At 39.7% G+C, this 17163-nt stretch overlaps 1 protein-coding gene across 3 annotated transcripts in view; it reads right to left on the bottom strand.

Moving 5' to 3' along the window:
- iqsec1b (IQ motif and Sec7 domain ArfGEF 1b) overlaps positions 1–17163 on the bottom strand; it is a 131495-nt gene that overhangs the window by 87219 nt on the left and 27113 nt on the right. For all 3 annotated transcript variants that reach the window (XM_024270554.2, XM_024270557.2, XM_024270555.2), the window contains exon 2: positions 4239–4340. In XM_024270554.2, coding sequence (XP_024126322.1) covers positions 4239–4340 — 102 coding nt within the window. The remainder of the gene's footprint in view (positions 1–4238; positions 4341–17163) is intronic.

Below are 17163 nucleotides of genomic sequence, written 5' to 3'. Positions count from 1 at the left end.
AAAGAAAAAAAAAAAAAAAAGTAGGGCAGGCCGCTTTCGGCTTCCGTACTCAGAGGCCTTGATGTGGGGAGGTGCTTCTTGACGCCTTTGTGAATTTGTATCATCCATGTATTGTAAATGACACATACAGCCAAAGCTTCGATATAGTGATGAGACTAAAAATTTGACAGCAGGTTCTTCTACGTCTATATGAACGCATTATTGGATATGTGTTGGGCATTTGTGGCGTGTCGAAATAAAGGCAGTGAACAGAAAGTTGATGAGTGAATTACATTCAGTATAAATGCAGGATTACGCTACGCTTGGGGAATTTGTTCAGAAGCATCCAACTTTTCTTCCAAAAGTGCAACTTTTATGTGATTTTTTTTTTTTTTTTCTACTGCATTATGTATTTTTGGGCGCTGCAACTTAACCTCCAGGACGACTTAGACCAAATCGGAATTCTTCCCCTAGAGTTATGGAAAAAGTAGTGTCTTCCAATTTGTACGTTACTAACCCTAGATGATGTCATCAAGAGTCACTGGTTGTGTGTTAATACGAAGCTGCAGCGCTCACAAAACACAAAACATTGGTTTTATAAATTTAAAATGTCATGCTTTCATGTAAATGTACACTTCTGTGCTTCAGAGCACACCCACGTGAAGAAATGCGTTTCTCCTCAGATCACCCTCGCAGTGGAGGGATTCACAGCTCTGAGTCCCTACGTCTTCCCCTTAAAAAAACAATTTTGGACACCACAACAGCATCAAATGCCCCTACAATTGGTGAGGTAGTGGTAGGATCCAAATTCAGCCTTATAGTTAAAAAAAATGTTACACAGGTATAACTGAGTCCTTTGCATTGCTGTCACACAACAGATATTTCTTCCCTGCTTTCCTAAAGTCTACTGCTGTGAGTGGAGTTGTTGGAAGTGGATTCAAACCTGCAATCTCCACGTCACTGAGCAGACACTGGACCATTCAGCCACTATGCTGGACCATTAAACCTTGAATAATTACAGAAAAGCAGAACCCTCAACTGTGTGGTGAAAATGTGTTGGAGTGGAAAAAAGGCAAAATGTTTCCTTTTTACATTAAAAACTGCCAAAAAAGACCCATCAGATGTTATTAAAAGAGAAAGGACTTGATAGATGTCTACATGCAGACAGGCTGGATTTGTTAACTATAATTGGTATAAACTGGAGAGCGTTTTGCTCTACATTGACCTCATGAATGGACTCTGGTGCAGAGCCCAGCCTCCCTCGGGACTGTAAGCTGGACCTCACATGCGCAGCACACACTCACACACTGCTGTCCTCTCACACACTATGGAAAGTTAATTAACTGTTTTTTTGAGGCCTTCCACAGCCTGTCCAGTGACATGGCCCCATTACCCACTCTTTACCGGAGACACTCGTTTCCAGCCGCTGCTTCACTGAGCTGCAGATCTCCACACAGGAGTTTGGAAAGAAATGAGAAACAGGAGCTAACATGAGATTTGGGGCTTCACTTCTAAAGGCTTCAACTTGGAAAGAAAAGAGTGGAATCCAAGTGGAAATGTGTGCATATAAATCCTAAAACAAGTACTTGAAAAGACAAAAAGTGCTGACGAGACGCAATCTGTCACTGCATAAAACTTTATGAACCACTTCAAGGTTTTCCACGGAAGAACTGCAGGCATTTGGCAACAAACGAAACCTTAACAATTTCAAACCACTCACCAAATTATTAATCACTCTGATTGAAGTGGCTTCAGTAAACCATTGTAACTAGCTTATGTTCCAATTAAAGTCCCACTTCATCTATTTTAAAATGTCCCCGCTGGTCTTTTAATTATGATGATGCTGTTTATTTTTTGCCAAAATAAAAAAAATGTTGTTTTTTTCTGACATAACTTCCTAAATAGAAATTCACCTCTGAATGGTGGCTCAGTTGGTGCAGAGTAGGTCTCCCTTGATATCCCATCATCCTGCTAGCTTACAGCACCTCACACCCCCAAGTTAACAAAAATGGCGAGCAATATTGGAGCCAGATTCTAGCTCAGACGAATCATGGATCTACTCATCTACACATGCATCAAAATATAGTAACTTCAGCTTACAAGTTTTTTCCAACATTTGTGTGTCTTCCCCTTTGTTCATAGAAATTTCAATAAAGTAATACTCAGAAATCCAAAATTAACCTGAATTTTCTTTATGTATGTCCTCCATCATGAGAAAAATACCACAAGAATGTGTTAAAAACACAATTTTAATTTGAGTGGGTCAAAGAAAAGATACAGAACAGATTAAACTGTGCAAGCAATTGCTGTTTTAAACCAGTAAGAAGCAGAAAACACAGCACAGCTCTTTAAATGCATTATAGTTTCTTTACTGTGTCGGGCACATGCAGAATGTTCTGCGGTAGGACAGCCATAAAAGATTAGCCACCAGACTGCTCATTTGTCTTCCTGCTTTTCTCTTCATGTGTGCAGCCCAAGAGTGAATAATGTTGGGAAGTGAACTCTTAAAGGACTTGACTGAGCTAATTATGAGGTCTCTGCGGGCCAAAAAAATTAATTCTTTACTTGTTATTTATGAACTTCATTCAAGCGAATGCTCTGATTACTGCGGCACAACCCCAAACAATCATGCAAATAATGCTTGGAGCAATCTGCTGCTTCTCTTCCCTGCAGCTCTGACAACAGGGCAGAACATCATTTTAACAGCAAACCAAACAACTCTTGTACAGTGTGGCTTCAAAATACAATAATGTGGCTCCAAACCCAACTGTCCCGCTGCCAGCCTGAAGGCAATGTGGAATTGAATGACGGTGATGATGGGACAGAACAAGATATTAACATGGAAGAACTCCTGGAATCACACGTTGAGGAGATTGATGTGTTATTAAGTTAGTGGCATTTAAAGTTATATATTTTTTACTTCATCATGGGAACATTTCCTCATAAACGGCCTTCCCCAGTAGATGTGTGATCAGGTTCATGTACAGTCAGACTATAGTTGTGTCAGGAGCTTTATATTCCTTCAACTTTGCCATCTGGACCAAATATGACCAATAAAGTTTTCCAAAAAGCTTTCCTGCACTAGTAGATGCAGGAAATGAAATCCATTTACAACACAAGTTGGTTTCTCTACAGCTCACGCTGCAATGTGAGGGTTCTGTTAAAAGACGTTGGGAAAAGCTAACTGAGAGTGCCACAAATTTAGAGCTGGACAACACAAATGGGACATTTTTGATTCTATCAAAAGGACTGGTGCAAGAATTGAAGTAATGTTCACGAGAATGAATTATTTAAACCAGTTCAGCAAAGGAGATTAATTATTGTTCTACTGCCTGGAGCTGGGCACGCAAATCAAGAAAAGACTATTCTGATTCAGCTATTGGGTACTGCTATTGGATGTGGGAGGGGCGGAGTCACTGACTACAGCCTCTAATAATTGAGAAAACATGTTTGACACAGAAGCTTCCAGAACCACAATAAACATTTTAGTTGTATTACTCTTTTTTTTTAATTATTTATTTTAATCTTATACTTTAAAAATACTCTAGACCAAATCCAGGCCCACAGGGCTGCCATCCTGCATGTTTTCCATCCAACCTGCCACGGAAGCTCCTTATTGGCTAAACAAACCTGATCCAGATAAGGCAAGATTTCTTTAAAACCAGCACAACGCTGGCCCTCAAGGCCTGGATTTTGACACTCCTGCTTTAGACCTTTTATCTTCCTTAAAAAAAGGAAGACTTGTTCACTTAATGAACCACAGATGGCAAAAAAAATCCAATATAAGGCCATCACGCTTCATCTCCAAAACCAAACTCAGCAAGAACACAAGGAGGAAGAAGCTCAAAAACCAGATTAGTGGGCTGAGGTTAATAACATGCTGATAAATTATAAATCAGCAGAGCTTTGCATATGCTTTTCTGAAACCCACCACAGCTGCTTCACTTCTTGAAGGTACATTTCTCCTGGTGGTGTAAACTATCAAATACCAAGGCCACCACTTGGACTCTGATTTCCGCGTGTCTGACACCCCCACTATGAGAGTGAACATCCTTGACTTCTATAGTTCTTCAGTTTAGATTATTCAGACTGCTGTCCAATTTTCAGAGAAAGTTTTAGGGCGACAGGGTCTCAGCAGCCAAAAGTAATCTCTGTCTGAGAGCTCTCATCCAACTGGGCATCATGGCTGAAACAGCAAACTAAACAGAAGATGAAATGTCTGATAACGGCTTCAGGAGAAGAAAAATATTCTTTCATACCCAAAAGAAGCAGACTTCCATTTGCGATAATTCCTTTTGCGTGGAGGAGCGGTGAGGATGAGAGGGATTTCAGAGGCTTGAGCAGGTGATGAGGTGAGTTCCCTGGAACAGAAAGAGACAGAAGCATCAGAGGGGGAAGATGTGAAAAACATCAGCAAATGATGTCATGATACCTGCAAACATTAACTTAAAATTTTCTGACCCAAAAAGAACGTCGAATCAACCGTAATCAAAATAAAAATGTCAAAAGTAATGATCAACTCCTCTCTAATCTAGACCCATTTTGTGCTAATCAAAATCTTCAGCATATTCGCTCCTTAAAAACTCAAATTCCAACTTTAGCTGAGCCGTCAAAGCTCCCCGGACGTTAAACAGGATCTTTTTTTCCCCTACCCCTCTAATAGTGCGTGCATCTGAAGTGATGGGGTGTCTGAAATCAGTTTTTGAGGGGCTATAACCCTCATCGGGGAGGGATGCAGAGGCCTTCCCCGCGTGGGTGTTCCACATTGCGCTATGCCACTGAGGAGAAGCACATTTCCTCACGTGGGTGTGCTCTGAAGCACAGAAGTTTGCATTCAAATAAAAGCAATGACTTTTTGTTTTAGAATGGCCTTTTTAAAGTTATAAAACTGATGCAATTCCGAGCATTAGCAGTGCCGCGCTAACGTAGCTTACTGACAGCTATTGATGACGTCGTCGAGTGGGAGTGCCATCTGAATTTAAAGACAATATTTTGTCATATCTCTCCGTTTAGGGGTAGGGAGAAACCGTCGGGAAAGAGGGAGAATTTGGATTTGGCCTTAAATTTAAATGTAAGTTATAACTTTTTCCTTTTTGTGTGAGTTTTTTAAAGTTATAGAACCCATGTTGTTATGTATTTCTGAGGTCTGGCAGCTCCACGCTAACATAGGTGACCAGTGACTATTGATGAGGTCATAGAGTGGGAGTAACAATCGAATTAAAAGACACTGTTTTTCCATATCTCTCCTTTTGGAGGGCCACCCAGCCAGCAAGGCCAAATGGCCCCTGGGCAGAAAATGTGGGCCCCAAAGGGGTTTTTCCACAGTGTCCATTGTGGCCCCACCTGTGTTTGCCCACATTGGCTTAAGTGGGACAACGTAGTGTGCTAGCGAGCTCCGCTGTATTGGGCTAGCGATCTCCACAGTAGCGAGCTTGGGAGCTCATTTGTTGTAATCTAGCGAGCTCTGCAGTAGCCAGCCGCCTGTCCACCGGGCGGCTGGCTAGCATAGTGAGCTAACCCGCTGAGTGCCGACTTAAGCCAATGTGGGCAAACATATAGGCCCCACTTGGCCTCGCTGGCTGTGTAAATGTAGGGGTAGGGAGAAACTTGAGACACTGCTGGTATGGACACAGAAAGCTAACACTTAAGTTAGAAAACATTTGTTGACTCATACTGAATACAATATTTGTTGAAACAAATGTAAATGCTAAATTAAAGTTTGAGGTTTTTTTTATGTTCAACATTGCTTAATGTATTGTCAGTTTTTTAAGTTTGTCTACCTAAGTAACCCAATTCACTGATAAGAAATAAACAAAGAAAATGAACGAGTTAATTCTGTGTCCTAAAGAAACTGGGCCTTTTAAGTTACCTCAGAGCAGGAGAAAGCAAAGAACTTTGACTTTGGCATTTGGGTCCTTAATTAACTAAATAGCTTATCTTGCCGTCCCACTCCCTTCACAATACAGCCTTCATACTTTACATACTGAACGGACAATCTCTGATCAATTTGGATTCTGAAAATGAATCCTTGCCAACATTCTAGAAAGGTAATTGGAGTAAAGTCCAGTTATTTAATATGAGTAAAGACATTCAAGTTTGAAGATCTGTTGTGTCCATTCATCTTTTAGTCGACAAAAAAAAAAAACCCTGTTAAAAATACACAAATTTGATCTTTTTTTATCAAATTAGATGTATTGCTTCTCTATTCTGTCACCCACACAATATGCTGTACATCAAAATGATCCTTGAAAACAGGCTGGAAATACATTTATTTTTGGTGTAAAGTTGGACTTTTCCACATTAAAGAACTCTTCTGCCATTAGTGTCTCGTGGTCTTTGGAAGAACTGCGATATTTGAGTACTTCCTGGTTTTCATCAAAATCAAAAACGGAGGAAGAAAGAGACACCCAAAAAAGACCACTACGGTTATAGTTAGTAAATAGCCAACTCAAGAAAACAAAACTATTCTCAAATACAGCTCTACTCATGAATAAGAGACAGCAGTCAGTCCTCTACAGACCTATAGATAACCCCATTCTTTAGAGACCACAACCTTCAGTCCCGATTTACCCAGAGCCTTGAGTGAGTGAAGTCCCGTCTTATCTGCAAAGACATTCTTTATAGCCCAGTTAAATGTTTCCATTTGAATGCAAACATTCCCAGAGACTGTCGACACCTCTCTGTCTGACGAATGCTGCGATATCTTCAACTTAAGCCCCCGTGAGAGAGTGCTGCTGCTACAACCAGGGAAGTATAAATCCTGACAGCTTAAACTGTAATTCTATCAAAAATGGCTCAATGGTGACTGAATACAGCTGTCCACAAACAGGAAACCTCTTAATAACTTTCTGATTCATAGGGAGACGGCTCAATCTGCCACCTACTGAAGCCAAAAAAGAAAGGTCTCTCGCCTGGACGGATTGTTAACATGACCTCCTTGCCTTTCTGTTCAAGAATAGATCCTGTCTCCATAGAATACCCGACAGGTGCAATTTGGAAATCACAACATTCAGAAATAAACCTCAAGAATGTCTGTGAAGGTCAATCATGAACACTCATGTCCTTATATCCTACATGGAGCTATATTTGTCCAGATATCCAGACATATAAGCTCTGCCTGTTGGTTGGATTTTTTTGTCGAACCCTTTTGGTTTACACAGTAGATATGCTGCTTATTACTTTTTTCCTTTCAGTCTTGCCTTCAGTTCACCTTCTGCCTCCTTGTTTTATTTCACACCTCTCTCCCACCAAAGAAATGAGCCTAAAATCTCAAACAAAAATGTTTTTTTTCCTTTTAGATCCCTCTGGAAAAATAAGAAGTCCAACATAAATAAACTTTAAGATTCAAGACGTTCCTAAACTTGTTGGAAAGCATTGAGGGGAAATTAAATTCTATAAAGAGAAAAGTAATTACGCTGCAGTTTTGAAGCAAAGTCAAGTCTCGCTGTTTAGGTGGCAGGGGAAGGACTGTGCAATGATGGGAAAGGAGCATCAAAGAGCTCGTGCAGCCCCTGAAGCAAAGCAATACTCAACCATCTCCAGAAGTGATGTAAAGTTCGGCCTGGAGCCCTTCCAGCCCTGGAGATGACACTGAAGTTCTCTGACCCACAGCAGTGTCGGCTTGTACACAGAGATGGAAGCGTCCGACACATCTGTCGGCATCACTCGGCTGAGGAAGGCCCTCCAGCAGGTGGTTCAGAGTCACTGTTACAGTTCTTCTCTGATGAGAAAGCCGTGAAGTCCAACACATGTTACCTAACAGCTCAATTCACGGAGACGAGTCCATGCTATTTTCAGATTGAAAAAACAGAAGTGTTCATCTTCCCAACGGTAAAAAACTTTTTAAAATTCATGTTCTATTTAAAGTAATTTATTCCCGGATGGTAAACTGAAGTACTGTGAAAACAAAAGAAACAAATGAGAACAAACAACTTTAAAGCAAAATTAGACTTGATGCATCTCTCATCTTACCTTAATTTGCAAAACCACACTCTTCTGAATCAATTCAGAGCATTTGAAGAGATAATCTTTTAAAGTTGTTTCTGTCAGCATTTCGAGCTCATCATAGCACAGAAACAGCTCTGCTTGATGTAACTTTTTACGACCGATACTCGATATTTTTCTGCCTCTTGTTGCCGATGCCGATATTCAACCAATGTTTTTTTTATATATAAAGGAGCAATGTATGGCTCTTATTAATTCCAATAAATTCACAGAACTAATTTTGCCTGCATAAAAAAATGAACAGATGGTACAAATACTTTATTAGCCTTTTCAGTCTGCCAGGCTTGACTTCAACTGTTCCTTCAGCATTTCTCTTGCCTGCAGTTTGCTTGTAGTGAAGTATTGATCCTTGTATCTAGGGTGGATCTTGCTAGCGTCATTGCTAGCGCTAGCAATGATGGCAGCTTCATATTCTTGCAGAGACTTGTGTCTGAACTTACTCTTCAGTGCTTTGTCTGACACAATTGATTTTATTACGAGATTGGAACACACTTTTGTTATTTTAGGAACTTCTTCAGGTTAATTTAAGTCATATTCATTTGATAGACATACATTTTTCCATACAAATGATTAGTCTTCTTCACACTGCAGACAGGGCTCTGTACTTGGACTAATTCTGTTTAGTTTTACAACGCAGTCAGTCATGGTGTACCACAGGGCTCTGTGTTTAGCCCAGTTCTGTTTAGTTTTACACCGCAGTCAGTCATTGTGTACCACAGGGCTCTGTGCTTGGACCAATCCTGATTAGTTTTACACTGCTGTCAGTCATGGTGTACCACAGAGATCTGTACTGGGCCCAGTTCTGTTTAGTTTTACGGTGTACCACAGGGCTCTGTACCTTGCCCAATCTTGTTTGGCTTTTGCATTCTTCCATTGGATAGCATTTTTTTGGTAGCACAGAATTATTTTTCACATATGCTCATGATACGCAGGTCTCAGAGTTTCAAACTTCAGCTTTCTTTCTCCTTCATACTTATTTCTTGGTACAGTTTATACGCCATTACTTCATAGAAACAACTGAGGTCTGCAGGAATTGCCAGTTTGCAGAGTGTTGGACATATTTTTTTAGTTTATGATTTTTTTTTCTTTTTATGACATAATTTCTTCAAGAACACTCATTTAAGGCTCCACTCTGGCTTGTTAGAACACTTCCGGATGTTCTTGTTATTACACTTCCTTTACCCCTTTGCACACTCAAAGGTGGCAGAGTTGTCATGAATTTAACTAGCTAGGCCATTGAAACTTTCAATATCTTGCCCAAGGACACTTTGAGTCAAATAGGTGGGGAGAGCAAACCTGCAACTATTTTAATTGGAGGTTGACCACTCTATCTATGCACCGAGACCTTAAAAAAAGAATATATATATATATATATAGATATATATAACTTAATTTTCAACAGAAAAGCACAATGTACTTTGTCCCTCCTTGAAAGACAACTTCTATGAGGCTTTTGGGAGGTCAGTGAGATGTGCCATTACTGTTGAGTCCCTCTGTTCAACTTTAAATGTTGCAGATTTTACTAGTTGGATCAACATACTGTAGGGTAGTCAGGACCCTAACATGTTTATTTAAGTGTCCTGTTTAATAATCATTGAGGGTTCTGGTTCTTCTAGAATGTCATTTGGGGGTATCTGCTTACAGATTAGGTTCTTGAGGTCTTTCCATTTTTGTCCAAAGTGTTTCCTAACAACCCTGATCTTCCTCTTTGCAGCTGTCTGGTGTTCTGACCCAACAGTTACCAATTTTGTCACTATTTGAGCCTCTTTATCCAGTTGGAATGACATTCTGATGGGATTTCCTAATATTCCGTGCAGTGGATTATCAAAAGTCTCTTTCTCATAATATTATTTCACTGGTGGTGGGGGAGTGTCAATCACATGCAGTTTATATTGCAAAGCAGCAGTAATTAAGAAAGCTTGGATAGAAAACCCAGACAGGACCTGGGACATCTAGAGCCTATCGGCAGTAAAGACCTGCCTGAATGATGCTGCCTTCAAAGATCATGATTTGTTTCCATCCTTTCAGCAGGTCCCTGTGCGCCTCAGCAGGCTGCTCTGTTAGAAATGACTCCTTTCACAGGAGCTTTGGAAACTTCTCGCCATTGTTTGTGTAGCTTTTAGCAGCAGCTTACTTAGACTTTGCCCACCCCCCGTGAGCTCATCAAAACAAGCATCTGTCACATTTCGCGACATGAAAACTTCCTCTAGTTTGTTGGTAAGCTGGCGGGTGCTGGCACAAATTCTGGCCCTCATCTCTGATGATGCAGATCTGTCCGTCAGTTATGAAACCAAGCTTTAAGCTGCTTTGCTTTACGTAATGTTGCAATCTTTATCCATCTGTCCATCGACAAATAAAACTACACAAAACCCCAAATTGAACATGATGAGAATGTATGCTCATGAGATTACCCAGCAGACAGAGACATCATCAGAACTCTGTGGACCAATGAGGAGATTTGTTTTTGCTTTGGACAGCAGGTTTATTTTACTTAAAGTCCCACTCCAATTAAAATTGTGTCTTTAAAATGTTGTTGTAGCATTTTTAAGAATACTAAGCTTAAAACTGGATTTCTGAGCATTTCTTTATTCAAATTATTGTAAATTGGGAGCAGATGAAACTGTGCTATTTGAAAAAGAGCATATTTAGAACTCAAGGGCTCTATTTTGATGCATCTACTTGTAGACAACTAGACCCATGTACGTCTCTGTTCATACAAATGATTTCCTCATCCTAGCTGGAATCTGGCTCAAAGCTGCATGGCTGGATAGCTCAAATAATGCTCATCATTTTGTTGCCCTGGTAACGTTATGTTAGGGTTGTGAGGGGCTGTAAGGAAGAGAATGTAAACAGAGTGCTCTCAGCAAGGGAGGGAGGGAATGGGGGTGGGGTTGCTCCATGCCAAAGGTCCCACTCAGATTAATTTCTGCCATTTTTCATAAACTATTTCCTAGAAAATGACAGTTTAGCTTCCCTATGAAGCTAACAACCATTACTAGAACATAACCAGCTCCTGACTATTTGGTTTACTTTCACCCTGATGACAAATCAAGCGGTCTCATCATTCTTTTTAAATGTTTCTAAAGTCAACTTTTTATTTTCTTCCTCGTTGTTTCTCCTTTGTCTTAATGTTTACCACGAGGCTCAGCTCACTGGTGTTTGCAGGACTGTGAGCCTCTTTCAGCTGCAGAGCATAACGAGGCGAGTGTTTTGGTAAATGAGTCATTTTCTCAGACAAAGCTGCTTCGCTGCAGCACAGAGGCTTCAAACGCTGCTTCTCAAAGATAAAAATGAAAAAGCAAATACTGCAGTCCCAGTGTAACGCTGCATTTGTCATATGAGAAATATGCTTTAAATGAAGCCTTAATAAATCCCACGTCACAAAAGGATTTGACAATGTTTAAAAACAAATTAGTTCCTAAAGAGATTAATGGAAGCGATAAATAGACTGAGGATAAAGGAGACTAAAGGTTTTCTCTCTTTGATGCTTAAGAGGTCAAACATGAATCGGTATCCTGTTTTGAGCACTTTTCTTCTTGTGAATTGAGAAAATATCTAATTAAGATTTATTTCTTCAAGACTTCCCTCCGGCTCTTGAAAGCACATTAAATGTGAAGAGTTTTCATCTTTAAAAATGCTGGTGGGACGCTTCAAACCTTCATCTCTTCAGAAAAACGAATGAATACACCAGCGATTTTTAGAGGTAACTTGCAAAAAAAGGAAAATATGATCAGAATTCATTTTTATTTTACATCTTCAAGTGCTTTTTCAATCTTCAGAGCCTACTGCTGAAAGCAGCTTCACTTCACTTGATCTTCTGTTCTGGAGTCAGAACCAGTCATCAAAAAGGTGGAAAAAAGAATATTTTGCTGCCTGTAGACCCACACGAAGACAGACTGTTCATCAGACTCTGTGTGCACAAAGTGGATTCATATAAAATGTTCGGCCCTCAGATTAACCTTGAAAATGCAGAAATGTTTGGGTCCCTGCTCTTCATCTCCCAGGACTAGAAAACCTGAACCAACATGAATTAAAAAGAAGGATTACTTGGATTATAAATAAACTATAAATGTATCTGTGATACTTTCACAAAGTTGTACTATAAATATTTACAATTCTCTGCAAAAGTCTTCGTGGAAAAGGATAAGCTTTCCCTCTATCCTTGAGAAGGACGAGCCTACCGTCCTGGCTTCATGTCGGATAGAGGACGGTCGCCCAACATAACAAGCCACAGTATGTCCCTTCTGCTCTGATGAAGCAGCAGGAGCTTCATTCAAGTGTAGCAGCTGAAACACACAGTGAATCTGCAATGACCTGAAGACCTGCCAGTCTTTGTGTCGCAGAAAACCTTCAAAGAGGGATGAAAATGTATTTCAAGTTAAAATCAGTGATCCAGAAACAGGAAAAAAAGGGTTAAAAAAAACCTGTTTGTTTGTTTTTTTACATTTTTTTATGCCTGCATTAAAAAATATTTCATTCATTCAGCAGATTTTTTTTTAAAGACAGACACATCTTTGAGTGAAAAAACTAATAAGAGCTTTTCATTTCTCATTATCTACATTGAAAAAGCCTCATTCTGCAATTTGAAGTAAGAGTCAGTTTCATTTCAATGAATCTTATTAATAAATTGCCGGATCACCACTGAGGTTCTAAACAGGCACAACTTAAAATGTAAAAATACAATAAAACTAAGATAAATTAAATATGTTTTTTTAACCAAAGTTAATTCAAACCCAGATAAGTCAATAAATCCAATTTTCTTAAAGCTCCACTCCGGCCATCTTTTGATGTAAAAGCGTTCTTAGTGGTCTTTTAATTATGCTTTTTTTTAAGTTATTTTTTTTGGTAAAATAAAAAAAATCCTGTGTTGTTTTCTAGGACATAGTTTCTGCAGAGCGTCAGGAGTTTATACAAAATTCTCCTCTGACAGGTGGGCGAGACTGTTGGTTAGGAATTTTCCCATCATTCATCAGTTCTCAGGCTCTCCTGCTGGCTTATAGCCACTCACATCTGGAACCTAGCATTGGCAAGCAATGTCAGCGCAATGCAGCCGTGCACTTTCCTCAGATGAAGATATTGAAGACATTAATGGATCAATTTCTCTGCAGGTGCATGCATTGGAATGGTGCGAAGCAGGGAGCTTATGACCCACCATTTGACCGTTAACGTCACAACTGCAAGATTTTTAAACTGTATTTTTTTATATATTTCCTCCATCATCAGAAGAATGCTACAAGAGTATGCTAGAAACACCAAAAATTTAATTGGATTAAGTCTTAATATGTACTATAAAAACAATTATTGTATTTCTGATTTAATCTCATAGTTGAGAGAAAGAGTGAGAAGATAGAGGAATCTTTTTTTTTTTTCAAATTTCCCTCTAGATGGAAGATCGAGTGGAGAGCCAGATTCAGTAAGGTTGACCATCTGTCATGGTCAGGAAAGAACACTGGAACATACGTTGAGACAAACATTGGTTAAAAACTACAGCAATGAGAGAGGAGGAAGAAAGTGAAGAATCACAAAATCCCTGGAAGATCCAAGAGGAAAAAAAAGGTTGATCATTTCAAAAGTAAGAGACCAGGAAGAAAACTCAAAAGTGAGAGTAGAAAATTTCACAGCTGATGTTAAACTACTATTTCTGATCCTCTTGCTTCCTCCATCCAACTAGCTTCCCTGGACCCAGCTGTCTGAAGCTCCTCTTATTCTGATACTCAGTGGTATTGTGGCTGGAGATGCTTCAAAGGATGGGATCAGAGTTAGATTTCAAGTTAAATAAGTTAAATAACGATATATATCGCGATAGAACTTCTTCTCGATAGGAATGAGTCTATCGCGATAGACTTTTATTTTGAAGGGTCTGAAATTGACATTCGTCAGTCGTGAGGATTTTCTCCTCTTTGGAAAGTAAAAGTTAGAGTTAGTCGCCACATAAATAATTATTTATGCTCATTAGCTCTTATTTTGGTAACATATTTTGGACCTCTCACTTCCTTCGCCCAGCCCTAGTGTTCAGACTGTAAACCTTCAAATCTGTTACGCCTTTGATACCGTCTAACCCATACTTCATTTTGTGTGAAAAACCATCTGCTGTCTTCATGTCTCCTCACTGTGAGGTGTGAACATTGATGCCTTCAGGCCCTCAGGATACAAATATTCCTCTCATTACTTTTGGAGGTTCGGGAAAGTGACACCACAGGAGAAACGGCGTGCTAATGACTGTCACATTAAAAGAAGAAGACTATTAAAAAGAGACGACAGATCAGAATCCATCACAGCTGTTTTCCAGAGATGTCAGCATCAGACACGTTGGCATCAGCCTGGCAGCGCGCCTGCAGCAGCTTCACAGGCAGCGATGTGCAGGACATCAATTATGTGTTGAATCTATTTTAGGACTCTATTTTTTTTTTAAATAAATAAATAATCACCAAAGACGTCACAGGTTTTAGATGATCTGTTTGGTTGTTGAGACTTTTGAAGCAGAAGTTTCATTTGGATTTAGAGTAGAAGGACTAAAATGGAACAGTTTGCGTCAGCAGGTTTCTGCAGCTGTCAGTTAAAGAGGCCACGTATACACGTTTAAAACTCTCCTCGTAATCCTGGACACCTTTAGAGACAAACATCTAAATGTACCAAATAATGTTAGAACATAGAACCACATGATTTTATTATTCTCAGCTGATCTTTCACTGTCACGCCTTTAGATTTATGCCTCAGGGCTTCAGACCATTGATTGCCTCATGATAAATGGAATTATAACATATTTATGATGGAGAGTGTCTTTGTTCATTCCCGTTCTATCCTGTGAATTATTTACTTGCTAAGCGGTGGCAAAAATAACACATCAGTACACATATGTGCTGTCAAGTCTGTTTATGTGAATCACATTTCCTGACATTTTCTTTTTTTCATTTTTCGCTGTCATATGTCTCCAGTGCAGACATGCAAATTCTCACACAGGAATCTATTCCTTTTTTAAAAGCATGCACCCGAGGATATCTATGGTTTTTGTTTTAATATCAACATTCTTGTTGTGCTTTGCATTCTCTCTGCTCACAAATTTATAAACTTGGCCCGTAGATTGGTCTGCTACTCTACAGTGGAGGAAATAGGTGTGTTTGAGATGAATCGTCGTCCGCGAGACCAGGCGGCTGCAGGCGGGGAAAGGCGCCTGAGATGAAGGCGAACGCTGAGCTGCAGCGAGTCGGAATAGGAAGTAGGGGTTGTCCTTAAAGTCCTTCTCCGATAAATGTAATGCTTTTTGAGTTTTTAACATGTATATGTGTCATTTTTCTTCTGAAGAGAACAAATACAATAAGAAATCATTTTTTCATTTCTAAGTATTGCTACTTTTAAATCGCTGCCAATCAAACTGTCGCTGACGGGTTATATTTGAATTAATGAACCTTCTTTAAGTCACAACAGCTATGCTGCACGTGCACTAAACCCCTCATCTGACGTGGCTGCTCGGCTCAGCTCCATAAGCCACGCCCCCTCAGAGGAGATTTTGTAAACAGAGGCCTCAGATTAACATGAAAAATGGCTATTTAAGACTTTGAGGTTGTGGCATTTTGGTTAAAAACTTCAGAATCATAATTAAAACACTACCGGGAATGCTTTTTTTTTTTTTATTAAAAAAAATGTCATGGGGGACTTTACATTCGATTGAATTTTAATGTGCCTCTCCTCCTTAGTATGATCTTTACTATTATGTCTTTTATTTTAACTTTTAACATCTGTCAGGGGACAACAAATGAAAAATAGCTGCTGGGTTAATTTAATGTCCTCTGTCCCAGAGAAATAAATAAAACTGAAATCAAAGTTAACTTTTAAAGGCAACAATAACACACGTAACCGCAGATTATTGAATTTAAAATATTGTTATTTTTACTTCAGTGATTCACTACTTTTCAGAAAGAGTTAAAAATACACAGAATACCTTCATTTACAGCAAGTTATTTCTGATCAGAATCACGTCAAAAACTTTCAGGACACATTTTCCCACAATGCATTGTTTTGCAGTCATCAAGGCAGCTTGCCGTCGGAGCAGTACCTGTTTTATAGCTGCACTCGTCTTGGTAGGTGCCTTGCACCCGCCCATTTATTGCAATATTTTTATGATGATTGTCATGTGATGTCAGAACATAAACTACGCCACATGCACCGCGATCCAGGCGATGTGCGCAGCGCTGCGTTCACCTGCACGATCTCACATTCACCTCATAAGTATTTGATGCCTTGCTGATTTTGTAGGTTTGTCCACTTACAGAGAAATTGTTAGTCTGTCATCTTAATCAAGAAATTCACTTTAAAAAATGAAAATATACTGTGGATATTTTGCAATTTATCCAGTATGAGTACATGTTCACACAGACCAGTTAGACTCTTAATCAACTGGAATTGAAGACACCTGTTTGAACTAATCACCTGCAGAAAAGACACTTGGCCACAGAATCAGTCAGACTCCAAACTCTCCAACATGGGAAAGACTGAAGAGCTTTCAGTGGATTCAAGGGAGAAGATTATAGACCTGCACAAGACCAGACTGTAAAACCACCAGTTAGAAGCTGGGGGTTAAGGTGACAATTGTTGGTGCAATATGCCAAAATACACGATCATCAATCCACCTATAGGTCTGAGGATTTAAACAAGCTCTAACCTGCTGGGTTTCCATGACAATGGGAAGAGTACGAAATAAAAACAACACGGCAGGAGTTAGTTGATGATCTCAAAGCAGCTAAAGCCACAGTCACCAAGAAAACCATTGGTAATCCTTTACGCTGCAATGGTTTATATCTTGCAGTGCCCACTTGAGAAGCCACATGTGCAGGTCCGTCTGAAGTTTGCCACTGAAAACCAGTGACTGGGACAAGGTGCTGCAGTCAGATGACACCAAAATAGAGCTCTTTGGCTCCAACTAAACCCGAAGAACACCATCCTCGCTATCAAGCACGGAGATGGAAACATAACGCTTCAGGGGTGTTTTTTTTTTTTCTTTTTTCTGCACAAGCCTACTTCACTGTGTGGATGGATTCTAAGAACCTCCTCCCTTTACCCAGGAGGCTTGAAATGGGTCATGGATGAGTCTTAACCCAACATGGAAATTACCCGTACAACTTGGCAACCAAGAAATGGCTGAAGGAGAAGCATATTTAGGGTTGTGTCCTAATCACTATATAG

The sequence above is a fragment of the Oryzias melastigma genome, linkage group LG5, assembly GCF_002922805.2.
Source record: "Oryzias melastigma strain HK-1 linkage group LG5, ASM292280v2, whole genome shotgun sequence".
In the NCBI taxonomy this organism is placed as follows: domain Eukaryota; kingdom Metazoa; phylum Chordata; class Actinopteri; order Beloniformes; family Adrianichthyidae; genus Oryzias; species Oryzias melastigma.
Note: the sequence above shows the minus strand (reverse complement) of the source record. Positions and strands in the feature narration are given on the sequence as shown.